We start from the raw sequence: 26,947 nt of genomic DNA, 5'->3' as shown, positions 1-26,947 counted from the left end.
AGCTCTGAATTCTAAATTCTCTACCAAGACCACAAGCAATTGCCAAACAATACAAGCCAGTATGCCCAAACAGTCCCAATGTCATACTATTATCACTTATTACCATCTCAACAATCAGGAAATTATTGTGCACCTAGTTGGTTGAATGCTCTCACTTGCCTACCAAAAAAGAAAGAAAATTATAGTGCACCTTCAAATAGCAAACAAGTAGTAAAGAATTTACAGCAGTGAATTTATGCTGCAAGGGTGTGTAACAAAATTTAACAAATACAACTACGGAAAAAATGAAATTCGAAGAAAACTGACAGCTGATCTCCTACCTTTGTTTTATCTCATATTTTTTTAAGAATGTGTTGGTATCGTATAGTGCACATAAAATATAAAGAAAAGAGGAAGTTAAAGAAGCAAATTTACTGTCATAGAGTTCAAGCGCTCTCTTTTGCATACCCACTAGTCTCCTCCGCAACCTTTGCCCACTCATTTCCAATTTTCTCTGTATATGCAACCTGTTGTATCAATAATAAAGTAATGAGCTCAGATTTCAGGGGAGCAAAAAGGACATACAAAGTGCTTACTTATCAAAAAAGAAAAAGAAAAAAAGAGAACATACATAGTACGTAGAAATAGCAAAAAGAAAAAGAAAGGAATGATTGAATGTAAAAAGCCACTAAAGGAGTACAAAGGCATTTCACAAAAATCCCTAAATGCACACGTTATTCATGAGATAACATTCTAATTATATCAGTCTTAGGGGCCAATCCACTTAATTACTATGAGCAGAATTCTAATCAATCTTGAGTGGCAGATTTCTTGTTGATAACTGATGCTCTATGATAGCCAAACCGTCCTCTATGCATACAACCAATAATGCAAAAAAGTTTAATGGTATACAGGGCAGCAGCAGCTGACGTCCTATTGGACGAGAAAGTCTTCCCTGCACTGGTGATAAATGTCATCAGTGTTGTCAAACAATTATATCCTATCACATAAGGAAAAATGCATTTATACTACGTGTCAGCATTCAATTACTTGGTGATACCATCTCATCAAAATAATACGAGCATTAAAGTATTTCTCCTATTGGACATACAATGAAGTAATTAAAATTGCAGGTTCTGAAATTTGTGTAGTTTATAAGTACTGATAATGGAGGTACAGTTTCCTATTATTTTGATGGTAGATAAGAGAAAAGTGGTGGAAAAGAGATTGATTTAAGGTTGTCTTCACATTAGGCCAGGGTGGAAAAGAGATTGATTTAAAATTGTCGTCACATTAGGCCATTAGTTTATTTCAGCTAGCAATAATTACCTAAAGGGAAAAGAAAAGGGACCCCCTCCAAAAAATAAAAAATAAATAAAAAAGAACAACCAACAAGTAAGTTTATCCATGGCATAACTGCACCAGAACGATGGTGGTGTTCTTTTTCAAAGAGGATAATACAGAACACGTATAAGTCCAATAAAGATGGTTATATTCTTTTTCAAAGAGAATGTTCAGAACATGTATAAGTGGCGTGTGTGCACGCGCACATCGTAAAAATGCAAAATTTGCTTTCCTCTTAAACTCATTTCTCCTCCAAGACAAGTTTTTGAAGGTGGTGCCAACTAAAAAATACCAGGGGAAGTTACTTTATAGAAGACCGATAGGCTGCCACAGGTAGCCGAACAAGTGGAAGAAATGATGTTGGTGCTAGAGTCCTCAAGGAGATAATGTGTCACCATTATCAGTTCAACAAAGCATAAATAACTTTTGAGGAAACGTTTTATTGAACATAAAGGAATATACAGAAATAATTATTGGCTTAAAATTTTCTCTTGCAAAGTCTGTCAAAAGTTCGTTCTTAATTTAAACCAGTTTGATTTTAGCTGTGGACAACAACTGTCTTCAAGCATCTATGATTAAACTCAAAATTAATGTTCCATATACTACTGCAACCATCATATAAAGTCATGAACCGAATATACCTGATTGATTACAAATCCCTTTAACATGTTTACAAAGTCGGCCTGTCTTTCTCTCTCAAATCTTTCATGTTCAATCTTGTTATTTTCCTGCATTTACACAATTATCACATGAGATGCAAGTAAATGAAGATGGTAGTTCACAAATTTAATCCATAAACATGTCTTCTTGAACAGCACAACTTTTACATGAGAAGAGAAGACAATTACAAACAGTTTTCAGTTGTAACGAAGCTAGTATACAAAAAAAGTTGGTAATTTTAATAGATAATCCATATATAAAACTAATTAGATTAAACTTTAAAAGCACATAATGCAACTAGTTCTCCTCTCTCCACCCCCAAGCTAAGCCAAATGGATCATGTAACATGTTCAGAGTCACTTCAGACACATTTCTATAGCTACTGTTTCATACTTGGAACCTACGAAGATGTGAAACCATTGAACAAGCATGTAATGTGATGCATATATACAACCAACTTGGAGCCAGGCCTTCTTTTGGCATAGAAATGAAAATCATGGGAAAGACCACAAGAAAACATGATATCACACTCAAATATATAGTCGATGGACATGGAGTAAATAAGATCCATGTGATGATGATCAAAAAAGATAAGATTGATAATCCATGTGAAGGCGAGTTAGATAAAGAAACAAAAGAAGGATATCATCAATTCACAAAGGGAAATATAGGAAATGCTTTGCATAATCAATGAACTTGTTTATCACTAACTGTATTGATCAGAATCAATTCATACTGTCAACCGACAATACATTTTACTTTATCTTCTAGATGTTCTCAAGAGCACTCTTTTCAGCATGTGCACACACCCCAAGTATAAAGCCAAAAGCAGTCAGGAAGCAAAATCGATGGGAATGGGGGTTATAGAGGAAAGATAAAAAAGAGAGAAGAATGAAGGATATAATTCATGGCCAGTGGCTCATGAGATGACAAGGGGGGTAATGAACCATCCTCTTTTCTTCCCCTTTCTGGTTAAAGACACCCAAAAGAAAGATCCTTGGACACGTCAAGGCTCAATTACATTGCTTCATTCTATGACAGGCTCAAATGCACATAAAGCCCTTACACACAATCTTTTTTAGTAGGTTCCAAACCCCAGAAAATCAGACTGAGCTTACAACATATATTGTAAGCAGACTGAGCATATGTTTGTGACCAAGTACATTAGTAGCCTAGTTAGCCATGTGGAAAAACAACAAGGTAATAACTATGTTAAGGAACGACCTCCCAACTTATTTTTAATGAATGAAGCAGTGAAAAAATGGTTATTACTACTGCTACTTGCAATTGCTGACATGTTAGTGCCAAATAAGGTTGTAAATACAATAACATACATATATAAATAAACAAATGCAGCATGCCAAGTGAGGGGAGAATGCTTTAAAATTAAACAAGAGAAACGGAAATATTTGAAGTTGTAGCAACTATAGATTTATTCAATTCATATAGCCATATTGTGCGACCTTTGGTCAGAGAAACTAAAATAAAACTAAAAACAAGAAAGAAGAAAAATCAAACTATTATTGGTAAGAAGACCAAGCTTTTACATATGAAATTAGTTGAAAGCTATGTTACATGGACTCTTCGAAAGTAGTGAAGTACCATGCCGGACACATATTGCTTCGACATGGGTATGGGATATGGTCTGACACTTTTGGTTGGACATGAACTTAAAAAGCATATCCAATAATTCAATTTTATTATATTATACTTTAAAATAAGTGTCTATATTGAACATTGTTACCTAAAGAACTTAAATTTACTCTAGAAAATAAAATAAAATAATTATATAAATGAATATTTAGCAGTGTCGATGTGTCCTTTTGTTTGGAGATTTGACACGTTTGACACTTGGATACATACCCATATCCGATACACGTATCCAAGTCCATGTAACATAGGTTGAAAGAAACACCGAAATAAGAAACTGGAGCTCATAAGGGGGAAAAAAGAAGGATCCGTGGAGAGAGAAAGCAATGGGTTCTCAAAAAGAAAATGATATTAAGTAAATGTAATGGATGTGTTTATTGCCATTAAGCCCTTCTCTTTCTTGCTAGTTGTAAATGTTTATTCAGGGGAAGATCCGCTAATTATGCTGAAGTAGTTTAAGACAATAAAATTATAGTCCATATTAAATCTTAAGTAAATAATACAGTGAGAATTTAAATTAGAAAAATACTAAGAAATCATAATGTATAGAAAATGTCTCCAAACGATCTAAGGGTAAATTACACTGACACCCTTGAAGTTTATGTTAATTATGGGCAGATGCTATGCTTGCAAATGATACTTACAAAACCCTTGATGTTTGGCACGTGGTATCTAAGAACTCTTCGTTAAGTGGAAATTGTCTCAACCTCTAACATCATGCAAAATTACCTGTACACCCTTCGACCTTGTGAAAAGACCTCTATAACACGTGAATTGACTAATTTATCCCCAAATGACTTTCAAGATGAATAAATCTACCATTATTGATTTGTAAACAGTTAAGTTACAAGCTCTATTCAGGAGTGTCGATTAGTGACCTATGATATTATAATAAAGATACAAATAATAAAAATGTTATAGAATATGAAATTATAATTAAAAGCTAATAGAAAAATAATAATAGAGCAGCAAGTGTTGGCTAATGGACAAGAAGCAGCACAGCCGGCAATTCCAAATCACCACAAACACGTACTACACTCATGTTCTTCAATATCTCAGACAAATGCACACTACCAAGTCTTTGTTCAGGTCCGTTGCCAAGATACACGCCAACACAATTTTTTTTTTTTTTTTTGGTAAGTAAAAATTTTATAAAAAAGCGCTCAAAAGGGGAGCGGATCCCAAAGAAACACAAATGCCAGAAAAAGCCTCAAGCCTTCAAAGAGGCCAAAAAAGAAACAATGTCCTCTAAAGATCTATAATCTCTCCCTGAAACCTAACAAAAAAGAATGGAAATAATAGAGAACTTAAGCAAAGTGACAGGCATCTACTTTCCATCAAAATATCTCCGATTTCTCTCCAGCCAAATGCACCACCAAATACAAAGAGGAGTAGCCCTCCAGGCATCTCGAATGAGAGCCCTAACTGAGAAGCCTCTCCAAGCCTCAATCAACCCCCACACTCTTTCAAACCACCCCCCCCCCCCCCCCCCCCCCCCCCCCCCGCGCGGTTTAATCAATTTCGTCAAATGACACCCCAAAACATAATTTATCAGTAATTTATTCTTTAATTCTCTAACATGCATGCTTAATTCTCTTCTGAAAACTTCAGTTAATTAACGAAAGTGTTGATTAATTAATGTATATTGGGTTTATGTTAGTTTGTCAAAATCAAAACTATGATTGGTTGATTAATTAATGGCTCATCGATGCTCAATTAAATGAGTTTCTTCTTTTTAGTCTGGTATTTGGTGTTTAATTATGATTACATTGACTTGATCAACTGATACTCTGTTTTCAAATGTTTGCTCTGTTTGTTTTTCCACGTAAAACAATTTTTTTATACAAAACTCTTTTACATTTTAAAGAATTTCGGTAAAACAATATCCTGTGTTTGGCTTAAACTAGAAAATAACTTCAGAAAAACAAAATATCATTTCTTTCAAAGTTGATATTTCAAAATCAAACCATATAAAGAATAAAATCCTGAAAAGAAAAAGTTGTTTTCTCTTTCTCAGTTTATCCAGCAAAAAAACCCACATCTATATACACTCTCTCACACACATATAAAAGTAACTTGGTAAAATTGGCGTACTCAATTCGAGAGCCTGACTATCATTATATACAAGCGAAAAATTACAAATATAGAAAAGAGAATAAAATCAAATCAAAATAAAGAGAATAAAATAAAATAAAATAAAAATAAAAATAAAATCCCTAAAAATTAGCCTATATTGAAGACCCAATAAATCTGCCATAATCGTTGAGTCAACTTATAGATAAGATTTCCAACACTCTCCCTCAAGCTGGAGCAAATATGTTAACCAAGCCCAGCTTGACTATGGAAGACTGGAGAAGAGAAGGCTCAACAGACTTTGTGAACACATCTGCAGTCTGTTCTGAAGAAGGAACAAAAATAGGATTAATGATACCTGATCGAACCTTCTCTCGAATAAAGTGAATGTCTACTTCAATATGTTTCGATCTTTCATGTAAAACAAAATCAGAAGCAAGCATAATGGCTGATTTATTGTCACAAAACAGCCTTGAAGAACCTTTCTGTACAAGATCCAACTCTCCCAAAATTGATTGAAGCCAAAGGAGCTCACAAGTACCTTGAGCCATAGCTCGGCATTCAGCTTCAGCAGAGGATCTAGAAACAACAGCCTGCTTCTTACTCTTCCATGATATGAGATGATTACTATAGAAAGTACAGAAGCCAGAGGTAGAACGTCTATCTATCTTACATCCAGCATAGTCTGCATCAGTAAAGCATGAGAGTCCAGACTGATTTCCTGAGGCATACAACAGACCAAGACCAGGGCACGACTTAAGGTACCTCAAAATATGATAGACTGCATCCATATGAGTTGAGCGAGGGGCATGCAAGAATTGACTAATCACACTAATAGCAAATGTCAAATCGGGCCTTGTGTTAGTCAAATAGATAAGACGACCTACTAAACGTTGATACACGGATGGATCTGGAAGTAATTCCCCTGACTCAACAGAGAGTTTAAGATTGGGGTCCATAGGAGTGGAAGCGGGTCGACACCCAAGCATGCCAGTATCTTGAAGAAGATCCAAAACATATTTCCTTTGAGATAAAGAAATTCCACGACGGGATCTAGCAATCTCAATTCCAAGAAAATATCGAAGAGGACCTAAGTCCTTCACATCAAAAGACTTTTGAAGATGAAGTTTCGCCTGAGCAATCCCTGAAGCATCACCACCTGTGATAATGATATCATCCACATATACCAATAACATAATGCAACGACCATCAGAGCGACGTCGAATAAAACAAGTATGGTCTGAGTGGCAGCGCACAAAGCCCATGGATAAAACAACATCGCTGAAACGACTAAACCAAGCTCTAGGAGATTGCTTCAGACCATAAAGAGACTTCCGTAGCCTACAGACTTTCCCAGCATACTCCCCCTCAGCCCAAAATCCAGGGGGGTGGATCCATATATATAGTCTCAAGTAAGTCTCCATTAAGAAATGCATTCTTGACATCTAACTGATGCAGAGGCCAAGAATGGGCAGCAGACAAGGAGACAAGCAGTCGCACAGACGTCAACTTAGCCACAGGAGCAAAGGTAGCACTAAAGTCTTTGCCCGGAATCTGAGTAAAGCCTTTTGCCACCAACCGAGCCTTATACCGATCAATAGAACCATCGGCTAAGTACTTCACATTAAAGACCCATTTGCAGCCAACCGTTTTCTCCCCAGAAAGTAAAGCAACAAGTTCCTATGTATTATTATGGTGTAAAGCATCCATTTCTGTTGTCATGGCAGACACCCAATTGGGATCCTGGAGGGCCTCTGACACAGATCGAGGAATAGAAACGGTCCCAATCTTGCCCAGGAAGGATTTATATGCACCTGAAAGACCATCATAGGAGACATACTGGGAAATAGGGTGGTTAGTGCTACTAGAAAAACCATACCAATTAGGAGGATGACGATCACAGGTAGGATAACGGGAGGTACGCTCAGGAATTGTAGGAGCAATTGGAGAAGGAGAGTTACCTGGACCTGGTTCTGAAGATAATTCTGGCAGGGGAGGTTGAGTGTGATGGCGACGAGAGTAGACCTGCAAAGGTGGAGGGGAACCCTGCATGGATGGAGAAGGAGATTCCAGGACAGTGTGATTTTCAAAGAGAGGAACAGGACGGGCAATAGGAGAAATCTCCTTCTCCAGATTACAAGAGAGAGAATCCTGTACCACTGAATTAGTACTATAAAAAGGAACAGTTTCATGAAATGTTACATCAAGAGAATGATACATATGTTTGGTCACAGGATCATAACAACGATAGCCCTTTGACATAGCAGAATACCCCAAGAAAATACACCTAATAGATTTATCATCAAGTTTATGACGAGAAGGACTACGGTTATGAACAAAACAAGTACAGCCGAAAACACGAGGCAGAAGGTGAAACAATGTATAATTAGGTTGGAGAATCTAAAGTGGTGCCTTACCACCCAAAACTCGACTGGGAGTACGATTAATCAGAAAAGCAGCTGTAAGAACAGCCATGTGCCAATAAAATTTAGGCACATGTATACCACTCAGAAGACATCAGACCACAGACATAAGATGACGGTTTTTGCGTTCAGCCACGCCATTTTGCTCAGGAGTATAAGGGCAAGTGAGTTGATGTAAAATCCCCTTTTTATTAAGTTCAGACCGGAACTCATTCGAAACATATTCTCGTCCGTTATCAGAACGAATATTACGGACAACAGTGTTATACTAGGTTTTGATCATTTAAAGAAACTGGCTAAATAAAAGAAATACATCAGATTTCTTTTTCAATAAATAAACCCAAGTACAACGAGAATAATCATCAATAAATGTCACATAATATCGATGTCCAGAGAAAGCAGTAACTGGGGAAGGGCCCAGACATTAGAATGAATAAGATTAAACATACTAGGAGCACGACTCATATGAGAAATATAGCTAGTTCTAGTATGTTTAGAAAGCTCACAAACTTCACATTGAAACTTATGGTCCTTACATGCTTTATTTAACGAAGGAAACAATAGACATAGATATTGAAAGTTTACATGCCCCAAACGTGCATGCCACAGACTAAAAGTGCGAAAAGAAACATCATAAACACTAGAAGTAGGTAGGACAGAAGCTTGAAGACTCGTTCCTGGTGGTTCCCTAAAGTAGTAAAGCCCATCACGCTCATAACCCCTGCCAAAAATCCTCTTCAAACAAAGGTCCTGCAACAAACAGTGATCTGGTAAAAATATAACTGCACATTGGAGGTTTTTTGCAAGCCGGCTAACAGATAAAAGGTTAAAGGCAAATTTAGGTACATGAAGGACAGATGAAAGAGTAATATCAGGAGACAAACAAACATCACCCTTATTGTGAATGTAAGATGTAGAGCCATCCGCAAGATACACAAATTGGGTAACAGGTATGACATTAGAAGAAAAAACTAATAACTCACTAGTCATGTGATCATTGGCCCCAGAATCCAGAACCCAAGTGAGCTGCTTGGCCTTAACATGAAATGCAGTAGAAGTACCTGTAACAATTGTTGCAGTGGGAGCAGTTGAAGGAGCACTAACTCTAGAAGCAAGGAAGCCAAGCTGGTCCTGGATCTGCCCAATTTGAGATTGAAGCTGGCTCAGTCTAGGAAATACAGTAGATCCACCAGTAGTAACAGGAGTTTCTGCAACAGCCGTAGTACGAGAAGAACCAGTTCCAGATAAACGGTTCCTAGAAAATTTTTGCTTCAGTTCAGGATGAAGTTTGAAGCAACGAGCCTTAACATGTCCAACCCCTCCACAATGGTGACAAATAATCTGACCTCCAGAAGCTCGTGATCCAAAGTTGGCTGCAAAAGCCATACTATCCCCAGCAGGCTCAGACACTGGTACAGGAACAATTGAGGGCTGAATTAAATGGTGCCTGCGTGCTTCACCATCAACAGTAGCAAAAGCTTCCAACAGGGATGGCATTGGTGATGCATTCAAGATTTGAGACTTTAGTGGTTCAAATTCTGGGCGTAATCCCATCAAAAACTGATAGGTATGCTGACGATCAAGACGTTTGACAAAAAGAGAGGCTGCCTCAGAAGGAAATTCACTGAGAGGCTCATATTGAGCTAGTTCCTCCCAACGAGATCTCAAATACCCAAAATAATCAGTTACAGACAAATTCAGGCCTTCTTGCGAGGCCTTAGCAATATCTTGATATAATTCAAAAATACGAGCATCATTCCTAGAATGAGCATACATTTGATTCAAAGCAGTCCACAAGTCATTAACAGAGTCATAAAACATGAATATATTATAAATGCGTTCCTCCATAGAATTAAACATCTATCCTAAAATGGTGCAATTATCCATATCCCACTGAGCATATTTAGGATCTTTAATATCTGGCCTCTTTTCAGTACCCAAAATCCACCCTGATTTGCCTTTTCCACCAACTTAGAGGCGGAGGAAACGAGCCCAGGATGCAAGATTACGGCCATTCAACAGCACACTAGTAACTCGTTGAGCCAGTGTGTGTTGCGTCGAAAAGAGAGGTTGTTTATTATTACTTGATTCAGCCATAATATTAAATAGATCAATTCAACATATTACCAATAATTTCAAATAAAGGAGGAATAAACCTGATTTTGATCAAACCAAGAAGCCGGAGACACGGCGGTCTGATCCGAAAATGCTGCCGAATATCCCGGCAGCCCCAAAAAATTACAAACACGTCTTCTGACCCTTAGTGCATGAAAAAGACTAAGGGAATACCCCTACAGGGGTCGAACCTAGAGGAGATTGACTCCCCCTAGGACTGTCGCAACAGCGACCAGAAAAAGAGAGAAGGTCTATGAAAAAAAAATAGGGAAGGGGCTGTAACGAGATAGAGAGAGATATTAAAAGAGGCGGTGAAAGAGAGAGAGATGGGGGAGGCGCAGGTTTGAGGCTCTGATACCAAAAAGTAATTTGGTAAAATTGGCGTACTCAATTTGAGAGCCTGACTATCATTATATACAAACGGAAAATTACAAATATGGAAAAGAGAATAAAATCAAATCAAAATAAAGAGAATAAAATCAAATCAAATCAAATCAGAATAAAAATAAAATCCCTAAAAATTAGCCTATATTGAGGACCCAATAAATCTGCTATAATCGTTGAGTCAACTTATAGATAAGATTTCCAACACATATATATATATGGGGAGGATGGCACTACTGGCAAAGACCGTCTGGCGAAAACACTGCAGGCACAAAGTGTGGTAGGCTTGCGCTGGGGGAGCATAGCATGGGGAGGAAATGGAACCTGGACAGGTGGAAGAGCCAGTGGAGGCAGGGTCATTTGACAGACTGTCCCTGATCAATCTCTTTGAGGCCAGGCATTTCATTTCTTGAGAGAGGGATCTCCTCTTCAGATTCTAAAGAGTCTCTATAGCACAAGGGAAGCGCTTTAGGAACTAACTAAAACTTTATTCTCTACAGGAACTCGATAAGACACAGAAAGGGTGTTCGCTACTGGGAATTTAGGATCCTTTGACATGATGGAATGATAATCAAATAACTCAAGAAAAGTCCTATATACCTATTGATCAAAGGTGACACAATGGTTAGGAAACCAGGCAATCACATACGAAATACCTGTTCGATGACTACTGTCTGGTAGTTAGATGCGCTGCCCCTGTGGTGTTGTTGAAAGCACCCTCCTAGCTCCTTAGAAACTATGGTGGAATGGCACTTGAAGGTCAACTATTCTTAATCCCTGTCTCCACTCCAAGCAACTAGAGTTGGCTTACTCACATTTGTAGATAGAATGGAGTTCCTAGGTTGAAGCGGCTAAGATCCTTTCAGGCTTAGAAAGTGAGACCTCTCTTTCCATGTAAAGGACATACAAAACAGCAAATATATCCGCTGAAGCACCCAGATTCTTACTTGATTTCAGTCTTTTTTTGCACAATATGGAATTCAAAATTCATTGGGATTTCCCTTCCCTGGGCGGATCCCTCAAAGGTTGGCTCAACCCCAGTGATGAGGATGACGATGATGGAGATGTACAAAGATTAATCTTTGAATAAACTTGAAAGTACAAATCAGTTTCTTCTAATAAGAGATTAATATCAAATATGAATCAAACTTTTTATCAGAAGTCTTAGAAGATTGTAGAGTTATACTCTCAATGAGTACTCTTGTTTGCTGGTGAACTTCATTTGTTCATCCGATTTCATTGAGATTGGCTATGTATTAGAAATTCCTATACAGATATATATATGAGAAATATATGGCTGAAGATGGATATATAAGAGAGAAAATTAGGGTTTGGATAATGCAATTTCATAGACCTATGGAGGCAAATGAAAACAATGGTTCAAATTGTATTGAAAGAGAGATCTGTTTACACGTCATGCAATTTCATGGATTTATTAGAGATGAAAGTTTAGAGAGGAACAGAGCCGATTTGCTTCGTCTTGGTTGAGATTGAAAGGTGTAAAACAACTTACAAAAATTTTATCCATAAGTAATTTTTGGAAAACAGGATGTAAAATATTTTACCTTTACACAATCATAAATGCAACCAAACACCGGAAAATGTAAACAAAATTTACCGGAAAACATTTTATGTCGAAACAAACGGAGCCTTTTTCAATTTAATTTTGTTTTTGTCTTCTATTATTTCTGTTGTTCATAGTGAAACCGATTGATCAATTGTATCTCTAGTCTCACAATATATAGTACTTTTTGAATTAATTTTGAATTTAACTTTTGCTATAATTATTCTCATGCTATGTTTTGATGGAAATGATCGAAGAAAACTTGATGTATCATTCATAGGCCAAGAAGAGTGGAAACGAGGTTGGCTACTGGTGATGGGTGGTGACAGGAGAGAAAGAGAAAGAGAGAGAAGGGGTGGGCGATGGTGGTGTAGAGGTAAGCTATGGTGGGTGGAATGTGGAGGGAGAGAGAAAGAGTGGCAGTGGTAGAGGGGTCAGCTGGAGAGAGATAGATATTGTAATGTCTGTGTCAATATATATATATATGTGCATATGTGTATATATTTGTGTGTGTGGTGTAATTTAAAACAAAAAGAAAAAGGGAAAAGAAAAAGGAAAATGTGTGGGACCCACATGCACTTAAAATGGTCATGAGACCACTTTTTGTTCTGAATTTTTTTATTTTCCCGTAAGCTTCTCTCTCGTTCCAGAAGCTCTCTGTTTTTTTTTTCTTTTTTTAGTTTCAATCTTCAAGGCTTGATTGCTCCCTCATCTCTTAGTATTTTTAAGTGCCGTTTGAGGCAAAACGAAGCCCAAGACGAGCTCTACGCATCCATACCATCAATTTCAGTTTTTGTGCACCCTTTGGATTTCGAAATTCAAGACCTACTTTTAAGGGTTTTGTGCAAATTTGAGGTAGGGGCTCTTAATCCACAAGTTTCTTGCTCCTATGTGAATTACATCTTCTAATTTGATGCTAGACATGTTTACTTATGCTAGTTGTAGTTTAAAGAAATTATAGCATGTGTATGTGGTTATGTGAGAACTTGTTTTAAATATTTTATGTGAAAATTCTTGCTTATGTGATGATTTATATATGTTCGTTGTGCTAGATGCATTGTTGTACAAAAGCATGTTATAATCCCTTGAGAAATTCTTGCGAAATAATGTCTTGCTTACTTAAATAGAGTTGAATGTCAAATGATGATTAAATTCATGGTATTGATGCACTCATGCACTTACATTGGGCATGAAACGGGAAGAATGAGTTTGAAATGAAAAATGAGATTTGGGAAAAATGATTTGATGAAACGGTTTTGAAAAATCCGGTCGCCGCGGGGGTACCAAAGGGTCGGAGTGTAAATATAGCCTAGAGGGGACTAGGGAGTCGCCCTAGCGTGGTTGAGCTAGCTGGGCCCCATAATGACGCCACGGGGGTACCAAGGGTCAGGGACACTAGCCAATCCTCCTCTCGTGTCGCTGCGGGGTCACCAAAGGGCGGGTTATATTAACAGTTTGAAAGTGATGTTTGAGAACAGAAAATGGGAAGTGACATTGGCATGCATTTGCATTTCATGGCATCATGTGGGTTGTACTTGAGTTTAGTTGGAATGTTGTATTATTTCCCGACATTGTATAATCCTCATTTCCTATTTAGCCTATTCTTTGTATGGATTCACAGGGACACAAGAAAAGTGTCTTAAGCGTCACCTACTGAGCATATTTGCTCACCCTGCTATTTATATTATTTTTTTCAGGTCTTGGAAATGAACCGGTGGACGACAATCCACCTCAAGCTTGAAAGTTGTTAGAAGGTTGTTTGTTATTTTGTATTTTGACCGTTTTATGTATATTCGTAGTTGTGGGGATGTAACTAAGTTAGTATTCATGGCCTTGTAACTTAAGAACAAACTTATCTTTTGTTTAATGTAAATGAAACTAATGGAATTATGGTATATGTTTCCATGCAATTGTATCATGTAACGTTGTAAGACAGGGACTTTAGATCTTAACCAGGTATTTTGGGACTGTAATTATGATAAGTTAGATTAATTGGTGTGTGGATGTTCCACCATGAGAGGAACTATGTTGAGGTATAATGAACGGATGAATGGGATGCTGGATGATATTATGTGTTTTGTGTATTGGGATAGGTTGTTGAAGGCCCATTTTTAGGGGAGGTTATGCCGAATTTTTTTTAAATTTTGGCATCAGCTAGGGTCGTTACAAATTTGGTATCAGAGCGATGGTTCGAATACCATTAGGACGACGGGTAGAGGCTTACCTAGGGTTGTCTGGGAAGTCATTTGCATTGTTATTTCCTTGTTTGGAAAAGTGTTTTGCTATGTGAAAAAGTATGCTTAACTACTTACTTACTTACGTGCTTATGTGCTTATATGCCTATATTAATGTGTTTGCATAGTATTACATGCTAAATGTTTGTACAGTATCTTTTTGCGTTGGGTTGTTCACGGTTGGACCTTAGTGTTATCGTTATTGAATTGTTTCCTTTGTTTTATAGAACGATATCATGGCGTGAGGAAATCAGGGAAGTTGGCCCTAGACCGACTAGGGGTGATGTTGGCGAGAACTCCAGCTCCAATCCGGAGGAGCTAAATGATGAGGACACACTTCTTAGGGACTTGATTCCCCCGAGAGTTGTCCCCACAAGGAGGGATAATGTTGAAGCACCCGTCGAAGTAGGTGAAGGTTCTGTGGCACTGGAGTTGAATCGTTTGTTGCAAAATGTCGTGAGGGCAACGATTGCTGCTCAGTCGGAGTCGGCACCACAACCTACAGTTCAAGTTGAGGAGGTGCCAACTCAGAAGCGTCTCAAGATTATGAAGGGGTTTTCTCAGCTGATGCCGGTTATGTTTGAGGGCGGTGCGGATCCAATGATAGCAGATGACTACATGGAGCAAGTTGAAACTCAATTGACTTCTATGGATGTGACGGAGGATCATTTGAAGATCATCCTAGCTACTTATAAGTTTGCTAAGGATGCCAAATTATGGTGGAAGTCGGTTACGAGCCGGTACAAGGTAGAAGAGATGAGTTGGGACAAGTTTAAGGAATTATTTTATGAAAAGTACTTTCCGCTTTCCAAAAGATGGGAGTTATAAGACTAGTTTCATAACCTTATCCAAGGAGCATGTCAGTGGCAGAATATGAAAACAAGTTCACTTCACTTTCTCGCTTTGCTCCAGAAATGGTGAGAGATGAAGTTAACAAGACTCGGAAGTTTGTTTCTAGTCTTAATGATCGGATGAGGCCGTTGATCATGGCACAGTTCATCAAGGTATATTCTGAAGCAGTGGAAAGGGCTTTGATGCTGGAGGCTGATAATAAAGAGAAGGATGTAAGAAGAGAGCAGTTGAAGCAAAAGAGGGGTGCAGGGCCATCTTCAGAAGGATCTTCTTGGAAAAGGAACAGGGGCGGTCCATCTTAGTTTCAGGGACAGCAGTCTGCACGATCTGCTCCTACCACTCCGTTGCCAGCTGGGTCTGATAGGAGTGCAGTTGTTTGCTTTCAATGTCAGCAGCCTAGGCATTACAGGTCCAGTTGTCCCATGAGATTGACTTCAGTATCTTCAACTCCGAAGGCTTGTTATGGGTGTGGCCAGCAGGGCCATTTGATTCAGGACTGTCCGAGTCAGGGAGCAGGCACCACTAGTGGCAGAGGGTCACGGCAGAGGCCGTCACAGTCGGCTACGGTTCAATCAGGTTTCAGACCACCGCCGCCACCACCACAGCCTGCCTTGTCTTCTCAGGGTTCACGACCAGCTAGGAGGGATACTCCTACTGTGTCGGTACAACAGTCTGGTGTTCAGATTAGTAGTTCACAGGCACAGGCACCGCAAGGGCGTGTCTTTGCCCTTGCACCGACTGATGCATCTCTTGGATCTTCAGTTCTCCAAGGTATATTTCCAGTGTTTGGTTCTTGGGCCCGTGTTTTGTTTGATTTTGGTGCATCTCATTCTTTCATTTCATCATCATTTGCACTTGCATCGGGGTTAGAGGTCAGTTTTATGGATCAGGCGTTGTGTGTTAATACGCCAGTTGGAGTTTCAGTGTCTTTGAGCCGAGTCGTGAGGGACTGTTCCATTGTGATAGCCGGGCGGACTTTTGTGTTTGACCTTATCCTCCTGGAGATGACTAGCTTTGATGTCATTCTCGGGATGGATTGGCTAGCTTCCTTTCATGCCACGATCGACTGTTACAGAGGAAGGGTTACAGTTTGTACTCCCGAGGGAGACTGTTTCTTTTTTGTAGGAGATCGGAGTGATTCACACATTTCATCGTTTTATGGAATTCGTGGACGGAGTCGTGGTGATTACTTTTTGGCTAGCCTTATAGCCGAAGAGGATAATGTTGTGGAAGAATATTATCCTGCAATTGTTCGTGATTTTCTGGATGTGTTTCCGGAGGATTTGACAGAGTTGCCTTCACACCGAGAAGTGGAGTTTACTATTGACTTGATGCCCGGTACCGCGCCGATTTCTATGGCACCGTATCGTATGGCACCAGTTGAATTGGAGGAATTAAAAAGACAGCTTGATGATTCGAGGATGAAAGGTTTCATCCGACCGAGTGTGTCAACATGGGGCGTACCGGTCTTGTTTGCTAAGAAGAAAGATGGTTCTTTGAGGTTGTGCATCGATTATCGGAAGTTGAATCGCGCCACCATCAAGAACAAGTATCCTTTGCCAATGATAGATGATTTATTTGATCAGTTGAGGGGAGCCAATTGTTTCTCCAAGATTGACTTGAGGTCTGGCTATTATCAGTTGCGGGTTAGGGATGAGGATATCCCGAAGACAGCATTCCGTACATGGTATGGACACTATGAGTTCCTTGTTATGCCTTTTGGCTTGACTAATGCTCCAACGGCATTCATGGACTTAATGAACCGCATCTTTCACGATTACTTGGACCAGTTTATGGTAGTTTTCGTGGATGACATTCTTGTGTATTCACGATCTCGGGAGGAGCACGAGATCCATTTAAGTATTGTATTACAGATTTTGCGGGAGCACCGATTGTATGCCAAATATGAGAAATGTGAGTTTTGGCTATAGGAGGTGAAGTTTTTGGGACATGTTGTTTCAGAAGGCAGAGTGTTAGTTGATCCATCAAAGATTGAAGCTGTTTTGAATTGGGAGCAACCCAAAAATGTGTTTGAGATCCGTAGTTTTCTTGGTCTAGCGGGTTACTACCGGAGATTTGTGAAAGATTTCTCCCTTTTGGCAGCGTCTATGACCCGTTTAACCCGGAAAGGGATTAAGTTTGCATGGAATAAAGCCTGTGAGTCATCTTTCCAGGAATTGAAGACAAGATTGACTACGGCTCTAGTGTTGGTGATACCTGAGCGTGGCTTGTGTTTTGTGATCTATTGTGATACTTCACGTGATGGTTTAGGGTGTGTGTTGATGCAGGATGGTAGAGTAGTGGCTTATGGGTCTCGACAGTTGAAAACTCACGAGTACAACTACCCTACTCATGATTTGGAGTTGGCGGCAGTTGTGTTTGCTTTGAAGTGTTGGAGACACTACTTGCATAGTGAGAGATTCGAGATGTACTCGGATCATAAAAGTCTCAAGTACCTTTTCTCCCAAAAGGACTTGAACAATAGACAGAGAAGATGGGTTGAATTCTTGGAAGATTATAATTTTGGCTTGCAGTATCATCCGGGCAAGGCAAATGTGGTAGCAGATGCCTTAAGCCGAAAATCTCGTGGAACTTTGGCCTGTTTGGCTATTCGGAAGTGGAAGATGCTTAAGGATTTGGCAGAGATGGGATTGTATTGTTTTGATGACGATGTTGACAGCGAGCCGGCATTCTTGTTTAGTTTTGTGGCTCAGCCTACTCTTGTTGTACGAGTGATTGAGTCACAGAGACAGGACCTGGATTTAGATGTCATTCATGCTTTGATCTCCAGTGGTGAGACAGTGAAAGATTGGGCCTTGGATGCAGATGGGGGTCTACAGTTCAGGGGTTTGTTGGTGGTTCCTACGGTTTGTCGTGAGGACGTCCTACAGGAGTTTCACACTTCCCGCTTTGCAGTTCATCCAGGTGGTACCAAGATGTATCACAATTTGAGACGTCAGTATTGGTGGAACGGGATGAAGAAAGATGTTGCACAGTTTGTGGCTAGATGCCTCACCTGTTAGCAGGTGAAGGCCGAGCATAAAAAACTAGCCGGTTTATTGCAACCATTACCTGTAGCGCAATGGAAATGGGAGTATATTGCTATGGATTTTGTGACAGGTCTTCCAAGGTCATGAAGGGACAATGAGTCCGTATGGGTCATCATTGACAGATTGACCAAGACGGCTCACTTTTTGCCTATTAAGGCAACAGATGATGCAAAGAAGCTTGGTGTTCTTTATGTGAAGGAGATTGTAAGGTTGTATGGAGTTCCAGTAACCATTGTTTCAGATAGGGATGCCAAGTTCACTTCGAAGTTCTGGGAAGGACTTCAAGCAGCGTTTGGCTCAGCGTTGCATCTGAGTACGGCATTTCATCCACAAACTGACGGTCACTTGGAGCGTACTATCCAGATTTTGGAGGATATGCTTCGGGCATGTGTGCTTGACTTGGGTGGTAGTTGGGAGGATCACCTTCCACTTATTGAATTTGCCTACAACAACAGTTATCAGGCGAGCATTCAGATGGCTCCATTTGAGGCGTTGTATGGTAGACCTTGTAGGTCTCCTGTTTGTTGGACTGAGGTAGGCGAGACAGTCGCCTTAGGACCCGACATTGTACTCGAGACTACTGAGAAGATTAAGTTGATAAGACAGAGGTTACTTACAGCTCAGAGCCGACAGAAGAGTTATGCGGATAAGCGAAGACGGCCGTTATCCTTTGAGGTGGGAGACCACCTTTTTCTTCGGGTTTCTCCACGGAAGGGTTTGATGAGATTTGGGAAAAGTGGCAAGTTGTCGCCACAATTCATTGGACCATTTGAGATCTTGGACCGAGTAGGAGAGGTTGCCTACAGACTTGCTTTGCCACCACAGATGGACAGAGTCCACAATGTTTTCCATGTATCGATGTTACGGAAGTACGAGCCAGATCCATCTCACATGATGAGTTGGGTTGATGTAGACATTGATGAGGATGTTTCCTACGAGGAAGGACCAGTTCAGATTCTTGACACACAACAAAAGGTGTTGAGGAACAAGACGATACCAATGGTGAAAGTCCTTTGGAGACACCACGGAGTTGAGGAGGCTACTTGGGAGCTCGAACAGGAGGTTCGCTCCAAGTATCCAGAGTTGTTTTTTTCCCCAGGTATGACTTGATTTCGGGGACGAAATCTTTTAAAAGTTGGCGAGAATGTAATGTCTGTGTCAATATATATATATATGTGCATATGTGTATATATTTGTGTGTGTGGTGTAATTTAAAACAAAAAGAAAAAGGAAAAAGAAAAAGGAAAATGGGTGGGACCCACATGCACTTAAAATGGTCATGAGACCACTTTTTGTTCTGAATTTTTTTATTTTCCCGTAAGCTTTTCTCTCTCGTTCCAGAAGCTCTCTGTTTTTTTTTCTTTTTTTGGTTTCAATCTTCAAGGCTTGATTGCTCCCTCATCTCTTAGTATTTTTAAGTGCCGTTTGAGGCAAAACGAAGCCCAAGACGAGCTCTACGCATCCATACCATCAATTTCAGTTTTTGTGCACCCTTTGGATTTCGAAATTCAAGACCTACTTTTAAGGGTTTTGTGCAAATTTGAGGTAAGGGCTCTTAATCCACAAGTTTCTTGCTCCTATGTGAATTACATCTTCTAATTTGATGCTAGACATGTTTACTTATGCTAGTTGTAGTTTAAAGAAATTATAGCATGTGTATGTGGTTATGTGAGAACTTGTTTTAAATATTTTACGTGAAAATTCTTGCTTATGTGATGATTTATATATGTTCGTTGTGCTAGATGCATTGTTGTACAAAAGCATGTTATAATCCCTTGAGAAATTCTTGCGAAATAATGTCTTGCTTACTTAAATAGAGTTGAATGTTAAATGATGATTAAATTCATGGTATTGATGCACTCATGCACTTACATTGGGCATGAAACGGGAAGAATGAGTTTGAAATGAAAAATGAGATTTTGGGGAAAATGATTTGATAAAACTGTTTTGAAAAACCCGGTCGCCGCAGGGGTACCAAAGGGCCGGAGTGTAAATATAGCCTAGAGGGGACTAGGGAGTCGCCCTAGCGTGGTTGAGCTAGCTGGGCCCCATAATGACGCCGCGGGGGTACCAAGGGTCAGGGACACTAGCCAATCCTCCTCTCGTGTCGCTGCGGGGTCACCAAAGGGCGGGTTATATTAACAGTTTGAAAGTGATGTTTGAGAACAGAAAATGGGGAGTGACATTAGCATGCATTTGCATTTCATGGCATCATGTGGGTTGTACTTGAGTTTAGTTGGAATGTTGTATTATTTCCCGACATTGTATAATCCTCATTTCCTATTGGCCTATTCTTTGTACGGATTCATAGGGACACAAAAAAAGTGTCTTAAGCGTCACCTACTGAGCATATTTGCTCACCCTGCTATTTATATTATTTTTTTCAGGTCTTGGAAATGAACCGGTGGACGACAATCCACCTTAAGCTTGAAAGTTGTTAGAAGGTTGTTTGCTATTTTGTATTTTGACCGTTTTATGTATATTCGTAGTTGTGGGGATGTAACTAAGTTAGTATTTATGGCCTTGTAACTTAAGAACAAACTTATCTTTTGTTTAATGTAAATGAAACTAATGGAATTATGGTATATGTTTCCATGCAATTGTATCATGTAACGTTGTAAGACAGGGACTTTAGATCTTAACCAGGTATTTTGGGACTGTAATTATGATAAATTAGATTAATTGGTGTGTGGATGTTCCACCATGAGAGGAACTATGTTGAGGTATAATGAACGGATGAATGGGATGTTAGATGATATTATGTGTTTTGTGTATTGGGACAGGTTGTTGAAGGCCCATTTTTAAGGGAAGTTATGCCGAATTTTTTTTAAATTTTGGCATCAGCTAGGGTCGTTACAGATATACGGTATTTTTGGGTATTATCGTCATTTGAGATTCAGATTTTATATAATAAAAAAGCATTATAAAATGAGGGGCAAAATTGACATTTCACATTGTGAGTCTAGCTCTGACAAGGGGTGTCTTGACACCCACCTATAATTTAGGCAAACACCCACTTGTAATTTAGGGCGTATTGGTGTAATTTACACAACCTAAATCTAACAATGACAAAATAGGGAAAATCAATGGCCAAAGGATGCCTAAGAGTGCCATTGTCCATTTTCTCATAAATTTTCTTAAAGAAGGGAAAATTCTTAAAGAAGGGAAAATTGAAGTGAATCCTCCAAAGTATTATGAGATTATTGATTGCTAGTCAAGTTAAAGATTTTACAAAATAGTTGTAAGCCAGCCATGATTTATGCTATGATATGTTAGGTTGTCAATAAACATGTTTGAAAAATGAGTATCGTCAAAATGAGAATATTAAGATTTAGTGGCAATGTAAGAAACATAAACGGGTATGTGTTGATTAAAAGCTATCGGTAACATTAATAAACGACAAGATTAGCAAAGTCACCTAAGGTGCTCTGTGCTCAATCATTTGCAACAGGGTCCTATATATTTATATATATAAGAGGAATGAATATATTCAAGTTGAAGACACTACAAGGAGAAGAGGAAAACCAAAGTAAGTTAGAATAAGATCACATCTAATTACTAAAAAAGACGTCATAAATCATTGTTTACATTCAAGATATGATATCAGATAGAGATGAATGGTGGAAAAAATAAAATAAAAACTCGTGTAGATGACTTAGAGAAGAATAACAGGAATATAGAGGTTTGTACATTTGACCAAGTAAATGTTTAAAAGCAATCCTCATTTTGAAACTTCCAAGTGAAAAGTACGGTTATCTAGCCAAGCCGATAAGCAACCAATAAACAACTTCCCATAACAGAATGAACCAAAATGAGAACTTTGAGGTGGAAGAACGGCAATTAGGAAGATGACAGAATGAATTTAAAACAATAGGTCGTACCAACAATTGGGGGAAAAATTAAGAAAATAATCTAATGCTACGTTTGGTAGGAGGGAAGAATGGGGGAGGGAGGGAAGAGAGGGGGAATGAAACAAGTTTCCCTTAGTTTGGTGGGAGGGAGAGCTAGAGGAAATGGAAGAATGGATGGATGAGCCATCCTTCCTGGCCCACCAATTTTCATCCCTCCAATATTGGACAGAAAAGAGGAGGGATGAGAAGAATAACTAATTTGTATATTGAAAAATGACATTGTTAACCTACAATTTTTGCATGTTTTTGCATATTAATTTTTACTTGTATATTTTAGATAATAAGGATATAATGATGAAAGAAAAAAAAAAAATTTACTTCCTTTCTTTACCAAACAATGGAATGTGTCAACTCCTGCTCTTCTCCTCCACACAACCAAACAAAAAGAGGGAAGGAAATCTTCCCTTCCCTAGGAATGACGCCTCATCCATCCTTCCAACCCTCCCTACATACTTTTCCATCTTTCATACCAAACACAGCATAAGATGAAAACCATTTGCAATAAGAACCGAGTCTACATTTGAATGAGGAGTAGACTGATTCAGATTGAAGGCACTAAAAGGATAAATGGGGTTTCAAATTGAAGGCACTACAAGGACAAAAGGGGAGCCCAAAAAATTTTAAAATAAAAAAGCTCTACACAGAGTTAAATGAAATGATAACCTATAATTTATTCAGATTAAAGGCACAACAAGGATAAGAGAGGTGGCACAATATATATAGGTCAAAACATATTGAAAAGATATGGTATCTGTAATTTAACTAGATAACCCTATAGATGCGACTAGCCCAAAATACATTTGCATAAGTGGCTTAACATGGTTGGACTAGAAGGATTAGTCAATAACTTGATCATTGCTAATAGAAATTGTCATTTGGGAACTTCAAACTTTCATTCAGTGAGCACAAAAGGAAAACAGACAAGTACAGTTTCTTAGCACACTGCACAAGAAACAAGATCCCATGGTTGTTGGTCTATAAGCAAGTCAATAAATTCTACAAGTAAAAGCAAATTAATTTCTGGCTCATGTGTCAATAAAGGTGAAATGGAAAATATGCTACCTTAATTCGTTCATATTCGCTGATAGCGCAGTTTTTAGCATCTTCGGTTATTTTTATGGTTTCTTTCAGCTCTTCTCTCTTTTGGATCCTTGACTTGTCCCCACCAAACATTGTGGATGATGCAGCTTCAAGTTTTTCAGCTCTAGAGTGCAAAGACGATAATTCCGATAAAATAGTTTGTACCGTCAATAAAGCACTCGAACGATCAGAGAAAGCAGTATGGACTGCCAACATTAGCCCCAGGTATTCATGTAGTGTATCCTGCAGCATATATAAATATATGAGAGGGTGATGATGATATCATGATAGTATTAGAGATTCTACCCGGAGCACAAGAACCTTGATTCAATAGTGGTGTTACTAGGAAAGTCGAAAAAATGAACTTCGGTTATCATACAATTTATAAGCTTTCTGTTCATTCCATCGAGTGCTTTTTTCAGTTGTTCAATACAAATTGCTTGATATAACAATATATATTGACACGTTCAATTTTGAGGTTCAATAGAAGGTGCAGTTAATTTACCAGATGCTCGACAGTTTGTGCACTTAATCCCCGATAAAATCGGCTTGCTTTGACAGCAGCAGTAGCCACATTTTTCATATCAGAAGCCCGTATTCTTTGAGTGTTGAACACAGCCTCCACATTCTCAAATTTTGTCAACTTAATAAATGCCAGCCCTAGTTCTCCCATTGTTTCTCCCATATCTTTTTGCGCTTTGACAAGTGCTTCTGCCTAAATGTGGATAGGAAAAATATTAAAATTTCTCATAACCCAACAGTCAATGTAAGTATATAATGTGTTATCTAATAGTGATGGTAACAACAACAACGAAAAAAAAAAAAAACCTGCTTAGATGCATTGCTGAGTTGCTGCTCAAGAAAATGTAGCTTCTCTTTCTTTTCTAAGAACTCTTTATCTTCTTCTTCCACAGGTGGTCTTGAACCTCCCCAATCATTAGTCACTGACTGCTTCAGCTCCTTGAATATTCTCAACAAATCTCTTCCTCCTTTTGCTGGCTGCACAACATCCTGCGGCCCAATCACGCTTGCAGAGTCCCCAAACAACTGCTTCGGAAGCTTCGCCGCCCCATCAAGCATCCTTGACGCCACATCTGTGGTCGTGGGCAATGGAAGCTTCCCCTGAACCTGCAAAAACACCCTCAGCTCATCGCTTTTCTTGATCACCGGATGCACGGCCAATCTCCGCAAGTACTTCTCCAATGCCACCCTCCTCTGCTCCACAAATTCTTGCTTTTGCATCACCTGACTCTCCACCACACTCTTATCCGGTCTGGGCGGAACAAAAAAGCCTCTATAAGCCTCACTCAACCTATCAGACAATGTAACCACATCCCTAAATCGCCTCCGAACAATGAACTCCGATCCTCCAAACTCAGGCAGGTTCGTTCTCGTCGTAATCAAATAAGTAACATAATTGTTCCCCCCCGGAACAAACGAATTCGGCCCTTCCACCTCTTTATGAGGATTGGAAACAGTAATCTTCACATACTCGGAACTCGTCGAAGGCGATCTTGACAACGCCATGAATTTCTTTGAATCATTACTAGGGCTTTCCACGCCGTTGACCTCGATCCCGTTCCTGTCGTCGAGCGGACTAAAAACATCGTCCGGATACGACAACGGTTCTATGTACGAATTGTTAGAGAAATTAGGGTTTTCGAGGTCTCTGTACTGTGGCGGAGGAGGCGGAGACAGTAAAGGATCGGTGTCGGTCGTAGAGGCGATGATTGGCGGAGACAAAGGGTGGTGAATTTGAGCGAGAGTGGATTTGCTGGAAGAATCGTTGAGGACTGGGGTTTCCATATCTTCTTCAAAGCTCCGGTTCTCTGAACCCCTCATTTTATTGTCAAAATCAGAAGTTATTAAGCTTTTATTTGATCGATTAAGCTATAAATAACAAATCTTAGAACATGAAAATTTTAGGGTTACAAAATTGAGATTGATTTGGCTTGCTCTACAATAGGAGTTCGTTGGTGTAAAGGAGAGAGAGAGAGTGTGTGAAGAGAGAGAAAATGTGTTGGTTGGTAGTTGGTTCATGTGGGTTATGGTGGGAAGCTATCGTGCGCCGCGACGAGGTTGACTGGCTAGTACACTCCAGCTCTAGCTGGAAGAAACCCAAAGACGATCGAACTCCTAGCTTTTCTGAGAGGATCAGTGAGACGGGCATAGATGAATTTGCATGGGAATGTGGAGTTTATCTCTGATTGAATCCAATGGAATGAGTTTCAGTTAGAATTTTTCGCGTTGTAAATGGAAAAAGGAGATTTTCTCACCCACCATTGATTTTCACACCCTTTTCCTATGCGGCCAAACAATATGGAAGTAAACTATCACATGTACAATCGTTGAATTCTCAACCAGTGCCAATGACTGTCATCATCAAAAATCTCCAGCAAGACAATCAAAGAATCAAATCAAATTCCTAGCATTAATCTATGAGAAACGTTTTAAGTGTGAGATTATTATTTTTTATTATATTTTTTTTCCTTTGATGGTAAACTATTTTTATTTATTTATTTTTTTTTTTCCTTTGATGGGAAACTATGCGAGAGAACATTCTCCCAATAAAATAAAAAATAGGATAAAATAAACTGTAATTTTCTAAAAATTATTAGGACGAAAATCACCTCTAGTCCTACAGTACACAAGTTCCTCCATTTTGGAATGAGTGGCACATCACTTAAAAAAGTGGGTAAAACAAAGTAACTGAAGTTGTATTAAATGTGTGTAATAATATAGTATATAGGTTATATTTATACGGCATATTGTCCATTTAGCCCTTACTTATTGTATAGAATTGTCCATTTAGCCCTAACCCTTATTTTACAGAATTTGTAAGGAATGCAAAGAAGAGAAAGAAGTAAAAGGTCTACGTGGCTTTGCAAAGAAGAAAGAAGGAAAAAGGTGTAAGGAAGAAGGTCATCTGAAGATTTGCATAGGAAGAAGGTGCTTTGTTTCGTGAAGAAGGAGGTCTGCGTGAGTCTGCGAAGAAGAAAGAAGGAAGAAGGTCTTGTGTTGCCAATTTTGTAGTTGAAGAAAATCGTAACCTCTGTTGTGCTTCTGAGGCTTGGGTTGCGAAGAGAACCATCGCTACATTGAAGAAAACCCTAACCTCTCTTTCCAAATTGAAGCCGGAAGCAGCGATTGTTCTGTGAATGAACCCAAATTTGGGTTGATAAACCTAAGCAGGTACGAATAATAATTTTCAGATTTGATTTTGAAGGGAATCGTCTTATTTCCATAAGAACTAAATAGCAGAAACAAATATAATTAGTAAGAATATATAGACACATTTTTGGTAAGAAACCCTAACCTCTCTTTCCAAATAGAAGCCGGAAACAGCGATTGTTTTGTGAATGAACCCAAAATTTGGTTGCTAAACCTAAGCAGGTACGAATCATAATTCTTAGATTTGATTTTGAAGGGAATCGTCTTATTTCCATAAGAATTAAATGGCAGAAACAAATATAATTAGTAAGAATATATAGACACATTTTTGGTAAGAAACCTAGAAATAGAAAATTATTAGTGAATTTGAATTGATGGATTTTTTATTGTGCAGTTATTAGGGGCATGAGTGTTTGTTTGTGAGGATAAAAAATGAGAGGATTTGTAGAGTCATGAG

At 38.9% G+C, this 26,947-nt stretch overlaps 1 protein-coding gene across 1 annotated transcript; it reads right to left on the bottom strand.

Moving 5' to 3' along the window:
* Positions 1-170: 170 nt before the first annotated feature.
* LOC132306472 (sorting nexin 2A-like) lies at positions 171-25,703 on the bottom strand. Its single transcript, XM_059803861.1, has 5 exons — positions 24,148-25,703; positions 23,825-24,034; positions 23,302-23,562; positions 1,965-2,051; positions 171-506 (listed from the first exon to the last, which is right to left on the bottom strand). Exons 1-5 carry the CDS (start codon positions 25,159-25,161, stop codon positions 426-428), a joined length of 1,653 nt encoding a protein of 550 aa, XP_059659844.1. The 5' UTR covers positions 25,162-25,703; the 3' UTR covers positions 171-425.
* Positions 25,704-26,947: the final 1,244 nt, after the last annotated feature.

The sequence above is a fragment of the Cornus florida genome, unplaced genomic scaffold (genome assembly GCF_030987335.1).
Source record: "Cornus florida cultivar Cherokee Brave unplaced genomic scaffold, ASM3098733v1 CherokeeBrave_3.0.0_Hap2_Chr05, whole genome shotgun sequence".
Classification (NCBI taxonomy): Eukaryota; Viridiplantae; Streptophyta; class Magnoliopsida; order Cornales; family Cornaceae; genus Cornus; species Cornus florida.
The sequence above is the reverse complement of the archived record's forward strand: the minus strand, read 5'-3'. Positions and strand labels throughout refer to the sequence as shown.